The 19613-nt window shown below is 47.6% G+C and overlaps 1 protein-coding gene across 2 annotated transcripts in view; it reads right to left on the minus strand.

The window, feature by feature from the left end:
* The window catches only part of NIPAL3 (NIPA like domain containing 3), a 55310-nt gene that overhangs the window by 6086 nt on the left and 29611 nt on the right, over window positions 1-19613 (minus strand). For both annotated transcript variants that reach the window (XM_055574120.1, XM_055574121.1), the window contains 6 exons: window positions 14290-14435; window positions 10740-10836; window positions 6739-6874; window positions 4395-4483; window positions 2601-2664; window positions 774-868 (listed from right to left, as the gene is read on the minus strand). In XM_055574120.1, coding sequence (XP_055430095.1) covers window positions 774-868; window positions 2601-2664; window positions 4395-4483; window positions 6739-6874; window positions 10740-10836; window positions 14290-14435 — 627 coding nt within the window. The remainder of the gene's footprint in view (window positions 1-773; window positions 869-2600; window positions 2665-4394; window positions 4484-6738; window positions 6875-10739; window positions 10837-14289; window positions 14436-19613) is intronic.

The following is a 19613-nucleotide window of genomic DNA, read 5'->3' on the forward strand; positions in this document are numbered from 1 at the left end:
CGACTGTCTTAATGGAGGGTGGGAGACTATGTTTTGGAGAGAGTTCCATCTCCTATATCTAAAATAAAAATTAAATTTGAGTTAAAGTGTGAAAGCTAGTGGTCACTTGCATCCCGAATTTAGACCAGCAAACCTAGACGGGGCTGGGCCAACATCCTAAACTTCTCACCTGAATCCCCTGAGGCTGGAAAGAACTGTCCAGTTTTCCACAAGCCCCACCACTCCCTTTTGTGCAGTATTCGGCTGACTCATACATTTACGTTCCTACCATGTGAACATGTGCTTCTTGGTGTGAACCCTGAGCTCCCTGGGGTGTTAGGCTTTCCAGAACAATCTACTTCCATGTGAATCTGAGGAATGAAGTTACGGTATTTGAATTTCAATCATCCTGTTTTCCTTCCCCTCTCTGATCATTCCATTCCACTGAGATGAATGGATTTTTCCTTTTGTAGGCAGGAAGTCTCATTCTGTGGGTCATAATTATACCCAGTGTGAATCAGGATGGTCTTTAAAAGATCCCCCAGTAGACATGACAACTGACAAGATGTGCTCAAAACCAATCGAGGTGACTTAGCCATTGCCTCCTCTTTTGCAAACCAAGATTAAACAAAAAAACTAAAAACAAAAAAGAGAGAGAGACAGTCACACCATAATAGCACAGCACATCTTCCCTGTAACCAAACCCAGAGGCCGGCTGTCTCTTTTTAGATAGGAAGTAGCAGTCATTCTATGCGGATGGGCTGGCCAGCTAGACACGTGGGGTTTGACGTTACCTGGCATGGCATCCATGGAAATATAGGGCTCAAAGGGAATGGCCTTCTTCCTATTCCGTGTGATTAAGAAGACGCCCAAGAACGCGATGAGGCACCTGGTGAACACACGAGGGAGGAAGAGAAGCAAGGCCAGAGTGAGGCTGGAGGGATGCACTCAAACACAGGTAATGGGAGAAAGGGACAAGCTGCAGAGGGGGATTCATTGCTGAATGGCCCTGAGAAGTGGCCAGGCCTGGGATCAGCAGAGAGCAAATGGGAGGTGAATACTAACAGGCCGTGTGGCCCACACAAGCCTCAATCAGAACAAACCAGGTTCTCTTGGGCCAAACCCTCACAATTCTTCACCTCCACTTACCCTGCATCTCAGTCCTCTGCCTTTAAAAGTGTGCTGTTGTTTTTTTTTTAAATTAAAAATTTCTTTATAGCCTAAATTCAACCAGTACAGGAACAGAGAAAGTAAAAACTGCAAAGCCCCTGTACAAACCCCAGTCCGCAACACAGGTGTATATTCTTCCAGAGTCTCCAGTCTTTTCGTTTTGTTTTGTTCTTTTCTCCAGAGTTTAGATAAACAAGCCCACTTTCTAAAAGTTGAGGTATAATTTACATGCAACAAAATGCACAATCCTGAAATGTGGAGCTCAGTGAATCTTACCTGTGCACACACTTGTGGGATCACCACCCAGGTCAACAGAGGAGTCATTTCTATCCTCCCCACCCCAGTGTGATTTATTTAACTTGTATTTTACTAATGGGCATTTAGGTTGCTTTCAATTATGTGTGTATACCATCGATTTCAAAATGAATAAACACCCTTATACATGTGTCTTTATGTCTCATTTCAATTACTTTTCTGAGATAAATGATTAGAAATGGAAAGCTGCAACAAGAGACATGCTCACTTAAACATCTCACTAACTGAGAGAGTAGCAGTGACATATATAGGCTACCACTGTGTGTAAAATAACTAGCTGGTGGGAAGCCGTTGTGCAGCACAGAGAGCTCAGCTCAGTGCTCTGTGATGGCCTAGAGGGGTGGGAGGGGGGTGGTGGTGGAAGGGAGGCTCAAGAGGGAAGGGATTTACACTGTTGTACAACAGCAACTAACACACATTGTAAAGCAATTATCCTCCAACTGAAAATTAAAAAAAAAAAAAAAAAGCATTGCTGATATTGCCAAACTGTCCTCCCACATCAAAGAACTTCTCACACTGTGGCAGAGAGCTGGTCTCCTCCTCTCACCAACGTGTGAAATTACCCATCCTGTTAGATTTTGCAAAATCATGGCATGTTGTGTGGAGTCTTGGGGCTTCCCTGGTGGCTCAGATGGTAAAGCATCTGCCTGCAATGTGGGAGACCTGGGTTCGATCGCTGGGTCGGGAAGATTCCCTGGAGAGGAAATGGCAACCCGCTCTAGTACTCTTGACTAGAAAATCCCATGGATGGAGGAGCCTGTCAGGCTACAGTCCACAGGGTCACAGAGAGTCGGACATGACTGAGCGACTTCACTTTTCTGTGTAGCTTCGATCTGTATTTCTTTTTATTAAAATTCTTTTCAATATGCATTTCTTTGATTGGAGGTAAGTCTGAGAGTCTTCTCACGGGTCAAAATGTGATGTGTTCGAAATGACAAGGAGACAAAAGCCCAAAAGAGAAGTGAGGAAAAATAAAACCCTTTAGGGGGCGAAACGCTCACCTCTGGGGACAAAGCTCCCACTGCCAGCTGTTCCTCTGGCTCGAAGGGACTGGCTTAGAGGCTGGAGCAGGGGTGTGGGGAGAGGGGCAACCTGCCTGCAATACGGGGGTGGGGGTGGGGCAGGACAGGACTCACCCCAGTGCAAACATGCAGACGTGCAGCACGTCCTGCCCGAGGAAGTCCAGGTAGAAGACGGCGCCTGAGCAGCAAAGAGTGGAAAATACAAGTGAGCTCTTTTCAAATCACCTACTGGCCAGTCTGCCTAGGATTTGGTGGCGCTCCCCTCCCTGCAGGAAACCAAAGGGACCCAACATACCAGGACTGCGCCTGCTAAGGTATTGAAGAGTGGACTAAAAGCCCTTTGGGAGAACAGATTGTCCTTTCCTCCCCTACCGCCCTTCTTACCTCCACCTTGTTTTCTCTTTCTTTTGAAATAGTATTACTAACAGATGTAAAGCAACAGCAGAATTCCCACGTACCCTTCACCCGGCATCCCCCAGTGACATGACACTGTGAGCTAAGAACCTTACTTAGCAGTTTTTATGCAACTCTTCTCACTCATCTTTCTTAAGATGGAAAACCAAGGCTTTGTGGTTAAGCCGTCGGAGCTTTCCAGCCTCACGCAGTTGGCAGATGTCACGCCCTGTGGCGTGGAAGTGCCAAGGGCCTGCTGCCCTCACCCTGCAGCCGGCGTCAGTCTGGACTCATCTCACCACTCTGCACCCCCTCATCCCCCCACCCTGCTCACCTCTTGCTGCACCCAGAGCTCCCGCTTGACTCCCAGCTCAACCACGGTGTTCATATTCCTTTCAACCTTGCCTGGACTGAAGTCACTGACCATGACTGAAACTTCCACACGATCCACATGAGGTTAGCTTTCCAGCTGCTCTGGGTCAAGCCCTACTTAATCCCTGGTCCCGCTCATGGCACAGGCTTGGCAGGCTGTATGCCCTCTTATCCTGATCTCTGTAAGCAAGGTCTGGGCACCAGTTGAACATACTGCAGGGCAAAGCAGATGGCTGTACCGCTGGGCCTTCCGCAAAGGGAGGCACACGAGCTCTTACTGGTCTTTTTACTCTGAAAATTTTAGTCACCACTGCTTCTTACAAACAACAAACTCTGATACGTCTATAGCCTCCGAAGCCACCTCAGAAAGAAAAAGAAACAAAAATATGGAGGTGAAATAGAAGAAAAGTGGAGTGTAATAATGAAAATCACTTATTGAGCACTTGTTTTATATATATATATATATATAATTGTGTAAGTGTGTGTGTGTATATATATATATAAATGATCTCTAAAAATTATATAGAAGAAATATGTGGTCACTTGGCCAGTGGAGGCTGTGGAATTAGCAGATGATGGTAAAAATTGTTAATAAAACCTGGCACAAGCAGTACAAAGTAAGGGACATTTGGACTATACATATTTCAATTCTAGGCTTCTCTGGTGGCTCAGACAGTAAAGAATCTGCCTGCAGTGCAGGAGCCCTGGTTCGATCCCTGGGTCGGGAAGATCCCCTGGGGAAGAGAATGGCTACCCAGTCCAGTATTCTTGCCTGGAGAATTCCATGGACAGAGAGGAGCCTATCAGGCTACAGTCCATGGGGTCGCAAAGAGTCGGATGTGAGTGAGCAAATAACACGTTCATATTTCAATTCTAGGAGGAAAGTATTATTCCTCCCATTTTACGAATGTGGAACTGAGGCTCAGAGAGGTGAAGTGATTTTCCCAGAGCCACACAGCTCTGCGTCTGTGCTGTAGTGAAAACCCAGGTCTCTCTTTTCCCATGAGACCATCTACAACTGTGACGGGCAGAACAGCTCAGCAGAATTGGCCTCTGACGGAGGTGGTGCTCCCTCCCCCCCGCCCCAGGAAAACCAACCTGCTGTTGAGGTGGAAGACAGAAATTTGGCGACCGCACGCTCACCTGCTGTGATGGCCACGGTGGTGGACAGAATGTAGCCCACGCTGGCGATCAGAGAGGAGTCATACATCTGTGAGGCTTGACCTAAAAACCTTCAACACAGAAGAGCTCTAGTCAGTGGGCTGTGGGGGGATGTCGGAGGGCAGAGGACAAAGCCAGTGACCGCGCGCTTGGTGTGAAGAACAAAGACAAGGCACGAAGGGGCATTCTGCGGGTTTACAAAGATGCCAGCCTCGTGTGCCTCCCGGGCTGGGGTCCACACTTAGCTCCCATTCCTCCCCTGGACACACAGCCTGCAGCTCACCCCCTTCTCCTTCCAGCACCTCTGCCCACATGGTTCTCATCACTGCAATGCCCTTCTCCTCGCCTCTGTGTGACCTGCATTCCCAACCCACCAAAAAGCCATTCCTGATCCCTTAAAAAGCCAAGAAACTCTTGGAGCACTTATCATTAACTTCCTTGTGCTGTAATTTTTTTTTTTTAACAAATTTTCTTCTTAATTCAACAGTCACTGAGATAAATATAGGAAAAAGGAGAGAGGAAATTAGAGTCACTCCCCATCTCTCCATCTACAAAAAACTCTCTGTCATTTAGGAGTATATTTTTTGTCCATTCTCTGCAGGGGACGACAGAGGATGAGATGATTCAATGGCATCACCGACTCAAAGGACGTGAGTTTGAGCAAGCTCTGGGAGTTGGTGATGGGCAGGGAGGCCTGGCATGCTGCGGTATGGGACTGCAGAGTTGGACACGACTAAGCGACTGAATTGTAACTGTACTGCATAGCACTGTGGTTATTATTGCAAAGTTGCTTACACCAAAACACACTTCCTACCCACTGTAATCGTCTGTTTACCCAGCTGTCCCCCCACCAGAGCTGTGAGCGCCTGGAGTTCAGTGACTGCCGCTCACATCTGTGTGTGCAGAAGGCCCAGCACAGGCCTAGCACACAGCAGGCGTCGGGGAATGTGTGCTGACTTGCTGACTGCATGAGTGAGAAGCCTCCCGGTCATCTCTGTAACCCTTGGAGGACACAGCACAGAGCCTTACACTGGGCAGGGGCTCAGGGATGATGACCAGAATCACCATAGGAGGACTAAGCATGGTCATGACTTGATTAAAAGTTCATTCGGGCTTTTCTGTAACATCTTAATAATTGGCATAATAATAGTAACAAAACAATAACTGGCATAATAATAGTAACAAAAATCATAAAAGAAGCTATGGTTTGGCTTCCCAGGTGGCGCAGTGGTAAAGAATCCGCCTGCAAAGCAGGGATGCAGGAGACGTGGGTTTGATCCCTGGGTCAGGACGATTTCCTGGAGTAGGACATGGCACCCCACTCCAATATTCTTGCCTAGAAGATTCCATGGACAGAGGAGCCTGGTGTGCTGCAGTCTATGAGGTCACAAAGAGCTGGTCAAGACTGAATGACTGAGCACGTGTGCACGTGGTTATTCTCATCTGCAGATGAGGACTCTCTGTCTTAGAGAAGCTTAGAGGAGGGGGCTTAGGGCAGAGGGGTGAGGGGCGAGGGAAGGGGAGGGAGTCAGATGGCTGGGTTCACTCTCAGCTCCACCACTTTCTGGATGCTTGCAGTTCCTTATGTGCAAAATGAGGATGACGTCATTGTTGTGGGGGCCAAATGAACTCAAGCTCGTGGGAAGGCAGTGAGAGCAGAGCACCTGGGCAGCGGCGGTCACCCCTATGGTCCCCCAAGGCGCTGTGGGGGGACGGTGAGCCCCAGCAGCTGGAGTCCGGGGCCTGACCTGCCGCACACACCATACTGAGTCCTGCACTGTCCACCCTCTGTCCCCACACAGATCCGTCACATACCCACCCAGGCTCTCTGCTGGTCACCGGTCTCAGACGTGAACGAGGCCCAGGCCTCCCACCCTCAGAACTCCTGCTTTTGAGGGAGAAACTGTCATCTTTTTCTTCTACTTGGACAGATTTCTTGAGGACAAGAAATAACAACTGCTTGCTCTTTTTCGGATGACAAACAAATGGCTCTTGGGGATGGCACAGCTCCTTCTGGAGAGCCCTGAAACGGGTACCTGTCTCGGTCCAGGTGGGAAGGGAGGCTGACTCGGATCGCGCAGGTCTCACATTTTTGAGGCAGAGAGAAAACTACATCCACTTGAGGCTTTTCAAGTGGCACAAAAGGCCCTCCATATGATAACTCAGCAAATGAGTGACCCTTCTCGCTCCACAGTGGATGCCAAACCCTGGTGACAGGCTGCCTGTGAACGTTCTCCCTTCCCTACAGCTTCAAACACAACCGTGATCGGACCCAGAAGCTGGAAGAGACCTTTGTGGGGAGGCCCACAAAGACTCTGCAACTCACGCGGCTTGATAGATGGCGGTCGCCACCATGCACACGAACATCACGTAGAAGATGGGGTAGTCGAGCTGCAGGTTCCCCTGTATGGACAAGACCAGCATCCCGGCCACAGCCTTCACCGTCACCGCGGTCATGGAGCCTGTGGAAGGTCAACAAGGACACATGGGCACCGCAGGGCAGAGCCCAGCCCGTGATTCACACAGTGAAAAGGCCTTCTGTGCTCTCCCGTGGAAGCAGCTAGGTGAGCAAAACCCCAACAGGTATTTCCAAATGTCCCTTCTGAACTCAACCAAAACAGGGCAGTGAGTTCACCTAGAGCGGCGGCGGTGGGTCTGGAACATGACCTCAAGGCAATCACAGGGAAAATGTGTAAAGAGCTTTTTCAGTCTTTTTTTAAATTTTATTTTTATGTGTTTATTTGGCCTCCCAGGTCTTAGTTGCCTGCATGTATGATCTAGTTCCCTGACCAGAGATCGAACCCGGGTCCCTAGCACTGGGAGCGTGGAGTCTTAGCCACTGGAATGCCAGGGAAGTCCCTTTTCGGTCTTTTAAAATGCTTAACCAGTTGTATTTTTAAAAACATTTCCCTAGACTAGATGTTTTAGAATGCACACCCCTACGCATATGTATATACTTTTCAAATATGTATGCTTATTTATTTTAAAATTAGAGTCAAGTTAACTCTGGGCTTTTATAGTATGTATATTATAAAACATATGCAGGAAACATATGTCCTTCACTTAAAAGGTGAAGATAAAAATGAATACCGGTTTGAATACTTTTTTCTTCCCATACGCCCAGTGGACTGTCTTGCTCACCTCACTGTAGAGACCACTGCTTTACCCAGCACCACAGAAATGACCTCTCACTCTAAACTATCAGATTCCCCTGCCATGCTGCTGCTACTGCTGCTAAGTCGCCTCAGTCGTGTCCGACTCTGTGCGACCCCATAGACGGCAGTCCAACAGGCTCCCCCGTCCCTGGGATTCTCCAGGCAAGAACACTGGAGTGGGTTGCCATTTCCTTCTCCAATGCATGAAAGTGGAAAGTGAAAATGAAGTCGCTCAGTCGTGTCCGACTCTTTGCGACCCCATAGACTGCAGCCCACCAGGCTCCTCCATCCATGGGATTTTCCAGGCAAGAGTACTGGAGTGGGGTGCCATCGCCTTCTCCTCCCCTGCCATAGCAGGAGTCAAAAGAAGCTCCCAAGTATGGTACAACTAAAGGTCCTTGTCCTGGCTGTAATGCTCTGCTTTCCTGTTTTCTCAGCTTTTGCACATTTTGCCTTCTCCTGCCAACAGCCCATCAGACATGGTGACTTTTGGTGGCCCCTCAGCTACTTAGCGGAGAAGGCAATGGCACCCCACTCCAGTACTCTTGCCTGGAAAATCCCATGGACGGAGGAGCCTGGTGGGCTGCAGTCCATGAGGTCGCTAAGAGTCAGACACGACTGAGCGACTTCACTTTCACTTTTCACTTTCATGCATTGGAGAAGGAAATGGCAACCCACTCCAGTGTTCTTGCCTGGAGAATCCCAGGGACGGGGGAGCCTGGTGGGCTGCCGTCTATGGGGTCGCACAGAGTCGGACATGACTAAAGCAACTTAGCAAGCACGCAGCTACTTAGGTCGCATTTTTCAAATGTCAGCAGCCAGTTTAGATAAGCGCTTCCTCCAGACTGCCCTTGTTAGTGAGGAGGGGACAGAAGGGAACTGGCCAACATGCCTCAGAACTCTCTGGTCTTCTGATTCACCAAGAGAGAAGGTTTGGGACCATGATCTTCCAACCCACTTTGCAAACAAAATCATCAAGGAATGGGCCCCTGAGTCATACTACAACAGGAATGAATCCTCTAGAACACGATGCTCAGTGAAAGAGGCCAGTAACAAATGGCCACAGGGTGTGTGATTCCACTTATATAGTATGTCCAGAAAGGCAAATCCATAGAGACAGAAGATACATTAGTGACTGGCCATGGGCTTCCCTGGTAGCTCAGACGGTAAAGAGTCTGCCTGCAGTGCAGGAGAACCAGGCTTGATCCCTGGGTCGGGAAGATCCCCTGGAAAAGGAAATGGCAACCCACTCCAGTAATCTTGCCTGGAGAATTTCATGGACAGAGAGGAGCCTGGCATGCTACAGTCCATGGGGTCGCAAAGAGTCGGATACGACTGAGCGACTTCACTTTCTACTTCCACTTCCATGGGCTGGGAGGATGGGAAAATGAGGAGTGACTGCCAGCGGGCATGGTGTTTCTTTTGGGGGACTACAAAAACATTCTAAAATTCGATTATGATGATGGTTATATCCTTTGTGAATATACTAAAAATCACTGAATTATACACTTTAAACAGGTGAACTTTATGGTATGCAAATAAGATCTCTGTAAAGCTGTTTAAGGGCCTCCCAGGTGGTCACTAGTGGTAGAGAAGCCGCCTGCCAATGCAGGATACAGAAGAGATGTGGGTTCGATCCCTGGGTTGGAAAGATCCCTTGGAGGAGGGTATTGCAACCCACTCCAGTATTCTTGCCTGGAGAATTCCATGAATAGAGGAGCCTGGTGGGCTACAGTCCATGGGCAAAGAGTCGGACATGACTGAAGCGATTCAGCATGCACAAAGCTGTTAAAAAAGAAATAGTGGAACCCTATCAAACAATGACTCAGATCTGCGTGGTCTACGGCCTGCTACTGGAGTGGACTCGCTCTCGACAGGACACTGGGGATCAGTGCTCACCTTGTTTGACCCCCTTCCCAGCCCTGAGATCTGGGTGTTCTCTGAGGCCCATGTTTAGGGGACCGTGTGGCTGACACACAGTCCCTAGGAGGCAGTGGTGGGGCGGCACCCACGTTTCCCTCTCCAGGAGGAAGGGGTGCTTCTCATGGCTCTTCTTAGCAGCTCTAACTCTATGCGGGCTGAGAGCCTCGCCCCAGTCTGATTTAGGAGCCATTTCCCCCACTGTACCCACTGTGCCTCTAAAAGGAAAAAAAGAGAGAGAGAGAGAGAGAAATCGAAATCAATTCTTGCCTTTAAATCCAGAATTAAGTCTTCACCTTTGACAGGTCTTACAAGCATCCTTAGGGACTCTGCTGTTGGAGCCTGCTTCACCCCTGACTTCTCTGAATTAATTTCCAGTCGCTCCCTCCACCCTTACTCTGCTTTCTTCTTTGTCACTTTTAATTGGCACTGCTCAAACTTAACACTATTTATATATTTGTCAACTCACTTACTGTCATTCTCCTCCCTTTAGAATAACAGCAGCCTGAGCGGAGGGGTGTCTGTCTGGCTCACTGCTCTAGCTAGTTTGCAGCACCTCTCTTGGCACTTAGGAGACTTGGTATTTGAGCAAGAATACCGAACACTGAACCCTAACCCTAACCCTAACGAAGAAACTGACGAGGCCCATAGATAGCCAGTGGGAATTTGCCATATGACTCAGGGAACTCAAACTAGGGCTCTGTGACCACCTAGAGGGGTGGGATGGAGGTTCAAGAGGGAGGGGACAGATGTATACCTATGGCTGATACATGCTGATGCATGGCAGACACCAACGCAATATTGTAAAGCAACTATCCTCCAATTAAAAAAAAATAAATTAAAAAAAAGAAACTAACAAGGTGTGTGTCCAGTTAGCAGGAACCCAACCCTGGTAGCCTCTGATGCAGAGGGACCAGCCTGAGCCAGCCTCCAGCAGCTCCTGGGTCCAGCAGCCCGCAGCTCGGTAAACAAAACCCATTATTTCCTTTTGGTGCTACTTAAAGAAAAAGAAAAGAAAGTGAAGTGGTTTAGTCATGTCCGAATCTTTTCGACACCATGGGCTGTAGCCTACCAGGCTCTGCCGTCCATGGGATTTTCCAGGCAAGAGTACTGGAGTGGGTTGCCATTTCCTTCTTCAAAGGCTCTTCCTTACCCAGGGATCGAACCCAGGTCTCCTGCATTGTAGGCAGATGTTTTACCGTCTGAGCCACCAGGGAAGTGGCAAAACTCAACCACCCGGACCCTCACTTACCGAGTAAGGCCACCAAGAGGAGAATCACCACAATGTTATTGGCGTTCCTCTCCTTGTAGAAGTACAGCAGCAGGCAGAAGAGAATGATCTCCACGAGCTGCAGAGAACAGCAAGAGGGGAGGTCAGCGGGGGGCGACGGGCAAGACCAGGAGACCCTGGTGGGCTGGGCTGGAGCTTATGCTTCGGACCGCGCCAGCTGCAGGCCCTCCATGTGGAAAGAGAATCAAAACATTTCCCAGACCCCTGCTAGACATCCTGCAGGGAAGCAGGGAACGCTGAGTCCCTCTAACCCCCACCCTGCGGGGGAGTCCACCTCGTCGGGGGGCTCTAAGGGTGCTGTGCCAGCCTCATGTCCACCTTGTCCTGGACGGTCAAGGTTCACCAGGCTGGGCTGGTGACCCCCTTCACTGCTCCATGGTAACGCCCACTGAAACTGGGGAGCTGGTCACAGAGGGAGACGCTTGTCTGCTGAGAAGAGCTCTTCGGTAAAGTATGTAGGTCTATATATACCAGTCGCTCGCTAACCAGGCCACTACTGTGTGCCGCTTGGCAGAGTCAGAAGGAGAGGACATCTGGAGTCAGGGAGGCCCAGTTCTGAGCTTGGACCTCCTTCTAAACTAGCCGGGTGACCTTGGGCAGGTCACTTAAGTTCTCTGAACCTCAGTTACCACCTCTGTGAAATGGGGATAATGACAATAATTCCTAACTCACAGGGCCGTGATCACAGCCTATGCATAACGAGCTTATGAACCTGCCTGGCTCTCTTCTAAGCATGTTATCTTTACTCACTCAACTCATTAAATCAGCCCCATAATTCTAGGAAGCACATACTACTGCAATCCCAAGCTAGCAAATGGGGTTTGAACCCGGACAGTTTGGCTCCAGGACACATGAGCTTTCCCACTAGGCTATGCTGCCTGCAGATGGGGGCCCTGTGCCTTGTGTTCAGAAGATGCTCCCCAAGTTCAGTCCCTGGGTCTGGAAGATTCCCTGGAGAAGGGAATGGCTACCCACTCCTGTATTCTTGCCTGGAGAACTCCATGGACAGAGGAGCCTGGTGGGCTACAAGCAAAGAATCCTACCAGAAAATGTAAAATTAGAGAACTCTAAAGTTTGAGAAGTTCCCCGCCCTAGCAGCAACAACTTATCCTTTCTACTCCTTAAAAAGGTCCAGACATTGGCAATATTCTTCCAGGGAGTGAAGCAAGCCCAGCTTCACTGGGCTTTAGTTTAGCAAAACTAAAACAACAGCTCAGCTCCATTTGCCTGCCTTGACCTCCCACCGAAGTTTGTTTACCATAAAAACCAACACAGAAACATTAATCAGCATTTTAAGAAGAAAACCATTTTTTTAAATTCCTCATAATTATGAGACCACAAAACACAGCGGCTTTCATTTTCCTGTGTCTTCCTGTCTTTGTCACAGTGAATACCTGTTTTATCTACTTGTCATCACCGTCCAAGCCCAATTTTGTGCTGGGCCATTTTTAGTTACATAAACAATTTTCATGTTTTATGAAGTTGTCATAATTATCTTTCATTGCTGCAGAATACGCCATCAAGCAGATGCACAGTTATTCCTCAGTATTTCCAACTGATGGGTGTGGATTCTGGCTGCGGGCAGGGGTGGGGCCAGTTTCCCCAGCATTTTCATGATGCTTGAATGCATCCCGGGGAGAGCGCTTGGCACCCTAGTTCGAGCTGACTGTGTATGCGCCGCTGCCTCCTGATGGACCACGAGTTCTGTGAGTACGTCTCATTTAGTTTTTATACCCACAGTGTCTGCCACAGAGCAGACACTCATTTATTGAATTTGATTTGGCCAAATTCCTCCAGCTGCCTCACAGTCATGACGGAGGAAGATAAACTGAATGGGTCACTGAGCATCAGTCACGGGCCAGGTGGTTCCCATGCCATCCCGACAACCACTGCGGGTCCAGGGATCCGCCGATTTACAGAGAAGGAGGCAGAACACGTGGCCAAGGGCCTTGGTAATGGCTATACAGTAAGGAATGGACTCGAGCTCAGGACTCTGTAAAGAGAAGTCTGTGTTCTGGGGTCAAGCTTTTCCTGAAAAGGTAGGTCTCTGGCTCTGCCTGGCAGACACTCTTCTAGGCCCACCAGGTCAATGCTGGGGCTGGTGGCAGTCAGGAGATGACACAGCCCCAACCTTGGGGAAACCTAAGTCCTCTGATTTGTGGGAAATCTGAGGGAAAAGGACGCCTGGGGCCTCTGCAGCAGGCCCAGGCGGCTGAGGCAAGACCAGTGAATGCCATGGTCAGCAGGCTGTGGTGACATGCGCGGCCAGGCAGGCAGGCTTCGGGTCCAGCTCTGCCCTTGGGGACTCTGGGCAACCTCACGAACCCTGAGATCCAGTTTTGTAGTCCATAATATGGAGAGAAAAACGCCTGTGTTATGGGACTGTTGAGGGAATCTGAGAGGTGATGAAACACATTTTCACATCCTGAGGTCTGGGGAAGTCATTCTGGTTTATACACAGTTTAACTCAAATTTTATGCTAACTAAAACAGCTTGTCATACACATTGTATGCCTGTTTTAATTATGAAAGAAAAGGGAACATTGACCAGAAGTAAAGAATGCTTATGTTAAAAAAAATCAAATGCCTTCTTTTCTGCTACCCTTTTGATGATAAGATTCCCTCCCCAGGTACCAAGGACAAACGGACTTGCTGTGTACATGCTGATCTGTTTTTTTAACTTGAAAGAGCACATCTTTGACTTGTTTAATGTCCTCTGACCTGACAAGATACAAAATTGTGCTGAAAACCAGGCTTCCCCAGAGCAGATCCTCAGAGTGACCTGAGAGGCGGTCTCCTGGGCTATGGTCCATAGTCTAGCTCATATAAAACTCTTGGCTTATTGATTATTTTTGATGACAGATAATGTACTAAAAAACATTTAACATGGTGCCATGCATGGAGCAGAGATATACCAGTGACTTTATCAAATACCTTGAATGTTTTCCTTGATTAGTCTACTCATAGACCCAACCAGGATGTAACTGGAGCAGAGGACTGAGCTCCGGTTGGGGGTTTAGGAAATAAAGTTCCCATTGTCTCTAGTTTTTCTATCAGCTTCTATCAGCTGTGTGATACTGGCCAAAAAGAAATAACTGCTTACAATTTTAACTTTTTTTGCTTACCTTAACTGTTTTAAACATTTAATGTAGCGATATGTAAAGACAAAGACAAAATAAAAAGCACAAGCATAATTCCATCCCCCAGAGACAACTACTGATGGAGTTTCTGTTTTTCTGTCCAGTATTTTACAGATATGGTACACCTACAAATACCTCTAAAAAATCAAGTTGTCATATTATACATGCAGTTTTAGACATTACTCAGGACACAGTAGGGAAAAAGAAAACACCTGACCGGGAACGACATACTCCTGCGAGCATGGTGTTTAGTGCTGTGAGATACGGCATGATGCCCGTGAACCCCGTCTTGCTGGGAATTCAGGTTTTTGGTTTCTAGGACTCCATCCCCACACCCAGCACCTCAGGTGGAAGGACCGGAATTTCTCATACCATGTACAGGAGAAAAGGCCAGCTCACGAGGTGCCTGATGATGTTATCGCCTGTCATCTTCTCGTGACTGTTGGGTCCGAATGTCACCAGCAAGTAGGTACCCACGATGGCCAGACCGCAGCCAACGAAGGATAAGATGTAGCGCCCTGCAGGGAGAAGGAGGTGTCGCATGGCTCACTGCGGCCACTGGCCAGGCCAGCACGTGCCTCTGGGGCAACACATGAGGACCTGCTGTTGTCTGAATTTTCGGCTTTTCTTTCTTTAAAAAAAAAAAAGAATATCTCCATGAATGTCGTTTAAAAAAATAACATTTAACATGAAACAAAATGTTAATGGGGTATAGCATGCATAACAAAAAAGTGCTTGATGAATTTTGACAAAGTGAACTCACCCATGTAACCAGCACCCAGGTGGAGAAAAGGAATGTTAGCAGGGCCCCCAAATCCTCACTTGTGTCCCCTTCCCATCAGTAGACTCCACCCCAGGGTAACACTTTGACTTCTACCGGCACTGATCGTTTGCCTGGGTTTGTAACTTTATATCGATGCAATCATACATGATGTTTTCTCGTGTCTGTGTTCTTGCAAGATTATGTTTGTGAGGTTCATCTGTATCCTGGCCTGTGATGGTTCCTTCATTCTCACTGCTGCATGGTGGTCTACGTGTGAATAGGACACAATTTATCATTTCTACTGTTAGTGGGCATTTAAGTAGTCTCCAGTCTTGGGTTATAACAAATCATGTTGCTATGAACGTTCCTGTGCATGTCATTTGGAAAACAAATGCATGTACTTCTGTTGGGCATAAAACTAGGAGCGGAATTCCTGGGTCCCAGGACATGCCGATGTTCAGTTTAGTAGTTATTGTCATGGTTTTCTAAAGTAGCTGCACCCCAACTTCCACTCCCACCGGTACAGTATGAGTAAAACTGCATATTTTTTCTTCTTCATTCTAGTTGTTTTGGTATTGTGCTCTTGTTTACTGTGTATTTTACAAGGAACATTCTAAAGCTAGATGGGTGAGATTTAAAATATATATATATATATATATATATATATATAAAACCCTCAAAAGCAAACCTTCAGAGCCTATGTTTTCCAAATGACAGGCACAGAAATTTTCATGGCAACATGATTTATTATAATCCAAGACTGGAGACTACTTAATGCCGTCAACAGTAGAAATGATAAATTGTGTCCTATTCACACGCAGACCAACATACAGCATTGAGACTGAAGGAACTACCACCACAGGCCAAGATCAGAAGAATCTCACAAACACAATCTTGCACGAACACAGACAATTAAAAAAAAACTGTCTAATCCTCTCCCAGTTGGCTATTTGAACTACTCCCAAGGAACTATCTAAGTACTATCAGCACTACTCCGCAGACTTGTCAGAGACTGTTGGTGGCCAGGAGGCATGTTCCTGGGTGAAGGTCCAGAGTCTCCTGACTCTTCCCCAGGGTCCTGTCATACTCTGGCTGAACCCTGTGGGGTTGCTGAAAAGCTTCTGAGGTTGAAGGAACCCAGCTCCAGGCAAGCTGAAAAGGGCTATGACTTCTGAGCTGCACATATGGTGACCGCAGGCCTCTGGATTTTCTTGTGATAGAAATAACTATACCTGTTCCATTCTACCCGGAGAAGGCGATGGCGTCCCACTCCAGTACTCTTGCCTGGAAAACCCCATGGACAGAGGAGCCTGGTAGGCTGCAGTCCATGGGGTCTCGAAGAGTTGGGCACGACTGAGCGACTTCACTTTCACTTTTCACTTTCATGCATTGGAGAAGGAAATGGCAACCCACTCCAGTGTTCTTGCCTGGAGAATCCCAGGGATGGGGGAGCCTGGTGGGCTGCTGTCTATGGGGTTGCACAGAGTCGGACACGACTGAAGCGACTTAGCAGCAGCAGCAGCAGTTCCATTCTACCGTATCTAGGAAATGTGATACCACATTAAATGTCCTTTATTTTCAATGCTTACTCCTTGGAAGGAAAGTTATGACCAACCTAGACAGCATATTCAAAAGCAGAGATATTACTTTGCCAACAAAGGCCTGTCTGGTCAAGGCTATGGTTTTTCCAGTGGTCATGTATGGATGTGAGATTTGGACTTTGAAGAAAGCTGAGACCGAAGAATTGATGCTTTTGAACTGTGGTGTTGGAGAAGACTCTTGAGAGTGCCTTGGACTGCAAGGAGATCCAATCAGTCCATCCTAAAGGAGATCAGTCCTGGGTGTTCATTGGAAGGACTGATGCTAAAGCTGAAACTCCAATACTTTGGCCACCTCATGCGAAGAGTTGACTCATTGGAAAAAACTCTGATGCTGAGAGGGATTGGGGGCAGGAGAAGGGGATGACAGAGGATGACATGGATGGATGGCATCACCGACTTGATGGACATGAGTTTGAGTGAACTCCGGGAGTTGGTGATGGACAGGGAGGCCTGGCGTGCTGCGATTCATGGGGTCACAAAGAGTCGGACACAACTGAGCAACTGAACTGAACTGAACTGAACTGAACTGATTTTCATTCTAGGCCTCAAAAGGTGTTAAAAAAAAAAACCCAAAAACTAGTTATTAAATTGCTCAAATGAAGCAGCCATGGTTAAACTCAACAGGGTAAGTTCTGTGCAAGCCTATTTCTTTAAGTTCTCTGCAGGCAGGGACAGGTCTTACTCATCAATATGCCTGCATTGTCCAGCAAAGGACTAGCACTGGGTGAATGTTTGCTGAATTTCATGGAACTTTAAGCAGGGTGGCCACACACAACTGTGCAGGTTGCTCACTGCACAAGCGCGGCGAGGAGGGCTAAAATCTAGCCCAAGCTCTGCTCACCAAGGCAGGTGCCCACAGAACTACAGATGGCCAGAGGGGCATCTTTTTCCAATTCACATAGGGTGTGCTGCTCATTCCAGGACCACCTAGAATGACCCTGGAAGGGACATAAACCTTTACACTGGTCTCTGAATCAGCCCAGCCCCATCCCTCTCCTTCTCAGAATTACTATAAATCATTCTGAGTCTTTGCAGCGTGGTTTATTTGCTGAAGAGTTCAGTTCTGCTCAGTTCAGTTGCTCAGTTGTGTCTGACTCTTTGCAACCCCATGGACTGCAGCACACCAGGCTTCCCTGTCCATCACCAACTGACGGAGTTTACTCAAACTCATGTCCATTGAGTCGGTGATGCCATCCAACCATCTCATCCTCTGTCATCCCCTTCTCCTCCAGCCTTCAATCTTTCCCAGCATCAAGGTCTTTTCCAGTGAGTCAGTTCTTCACGTCAGGTGGCCAAAGTATTGGAGTTTCAGCTTCAACATCAGTCCTTCCATTGAATATTCAGGACTGATTTCCTTTAGGATGGACTGATTGGATCTCCTCGTGGTCCAAGGGACTCTCAAGAGTCTTTTCCAATACCACAGTTCAAAAGCATCAATTCTTCAGCGCTCAGCTTTCTTTATAGTCCAACTCTCACATCCATACATGACTACTGGAAAAATGATAGCCTTGACTAGACTTGCTGAACAGTAGTTCTGCTTTTTCCAGAGTTAGATTTTTTTCTTTTTCCACCTCCTCTTCCAGTCTTGCTCTTACTCTTCACCAATGATTCAGAACAGTGCTTCTCAAACCTGCTGTATGTCTGCAGCATCTTGGGAGCTTCTTCTCCCTAACGTTTTGTATTTAGAAACTTTCAGACGCACAGAAAAGTTGAAAGTTGTATAGAAAGCACTCATAGTCCCACAGCAAGATTCTAAATTGACATTTTCTTATACATGCCTTATCGGCTATCGATCCATTTTCTCCATCCCTCCACTCATTCTTCAAGCCAGGTTATTTTCGGATATATTTCAAAGCAAGTTGCAGACAAATATACTTCATCCTGGGGAGCTTTGTAAGAATGCAAATGCCTAGGGCCCTCAGCCCAGATTCAAAGTCTCTGGGAATACAGCCTGGATCTACCATTATGTCACTTCCTAGCATGGCTTGTAAGGTCCTACATCATCCAGTCCTCATGCGTCCTTGCTCTCATGTCCTCCTTCCTCCTGTACTCATCACCTTACAGGTGTGCTGGCCTTACTGATACCAGATACGCCAAACTTATCCCAGCCTCAGGGCCTTTGCACCTGCTGCTTCCTCTGCATGGAACACTGTGCCCACAGACCTTGGCAATGGTAGTCTCTTCAGTATTACTTGGGTCTGGGCCCCACCTCTTCAGAGAGTCTATCCCTGATCAGTCTGGGAAAAGTATCCCCATGTTCCCAGTGCCCCACCAAAAAGCATTGTTTTCTCTGAAGCACTCACTAAGATCCAGAATTATCTTGTTGATTTAGTCATATAGTTCACTTGTTTATTATATATAAACATGTATACAGATGTATACAGATATATATATATATATAGGGCTTTTCCAGTTGACTCAGCGATAAAGAATTGTTTGCAATGCAGGAGCCTCAGGTTTGATCCCAGGGCTGGGAAGGAGAAGGGCATGGCAACCCACTCCAATATTCTTGCTTGGAGAACCCCATGGACTGAGGAGCCTGGCGGGCTACAGTCCATAGGGTCCAAGAGTCGGACACGACTGAAGCGACTCAGCATGTCTGCACGCACACACATATATGTAATATATACATTAGATTGTAACCTCCATCTGTCCTACTGCTATATCCTCAGCACCCACAGCAGAGGGTGGAACTTAGTAGGTAACTTCTTCCCCACCCCTTGGGTTTCTATGTGGAGGGGCCTCCAATGGACCCACACTTCTGCTTCTTGCCCCATTGGTCCACATTTCTCAACTGAATGGAGATAATCTATGAAAAGAATTTAAACACTCGGGTTTTGTTCTTTTTTCTCCTTTCTCTGCCACAGGATATGAATGTACGGCAGGAATTCTGGATAAGTGTTCCATTCTGTAAACCTAAATATTTCCTTGGGAGGCTGGCCTAAGGTCTAGGTGGGGGCTGGGGCACACTGGAGGAGAATGGAAACAAGTTCATGGGGCCACACGTTCTAACCTAACTGTCGTTAGTAATAAGGCGTAACTTCTGATCTCCTGTTTGGCTTCCTTGTTTAGTTCCCATTGCTTTAAAACTCAGGGAAAGAGGGAGCCTTTTACTGGGCCTACAAAAATCCCAACAATAGATGTTCAATAAATACTGATTATATGCAATGAATGAAAGCCCATTTTAAAAAGTCTCACAGATGGTTCTGGTGGATAGCCCGGTTTGGGAACCACTGATTAAAAAACCCAGCCCTCAGTAGCCTGCTGAGGGTGGGATATAGAACCACACGGAGGAGAAGGAGACAGATGATCTCTAGATTGGGAGGAGCTGG

The sequence above is a fragment of the Bubalus kerabau genome, chromosome 3 (assembly GCF_029407905.1).
Source record: "Bubalus kerabau isolate K-KA32 ecotype Philippines breed swamp buffalo chromosome 3, PCC_UOA_SB_1v2, whole genome shotgun sequence".
Classification (NCBI taxonomy): domain Eukaryota; kingdom Metazoa; phylum Chordata; class Mammalia; order Artiodactyla; family Bovidae; genus Bubalus; species Bubalus kerabau.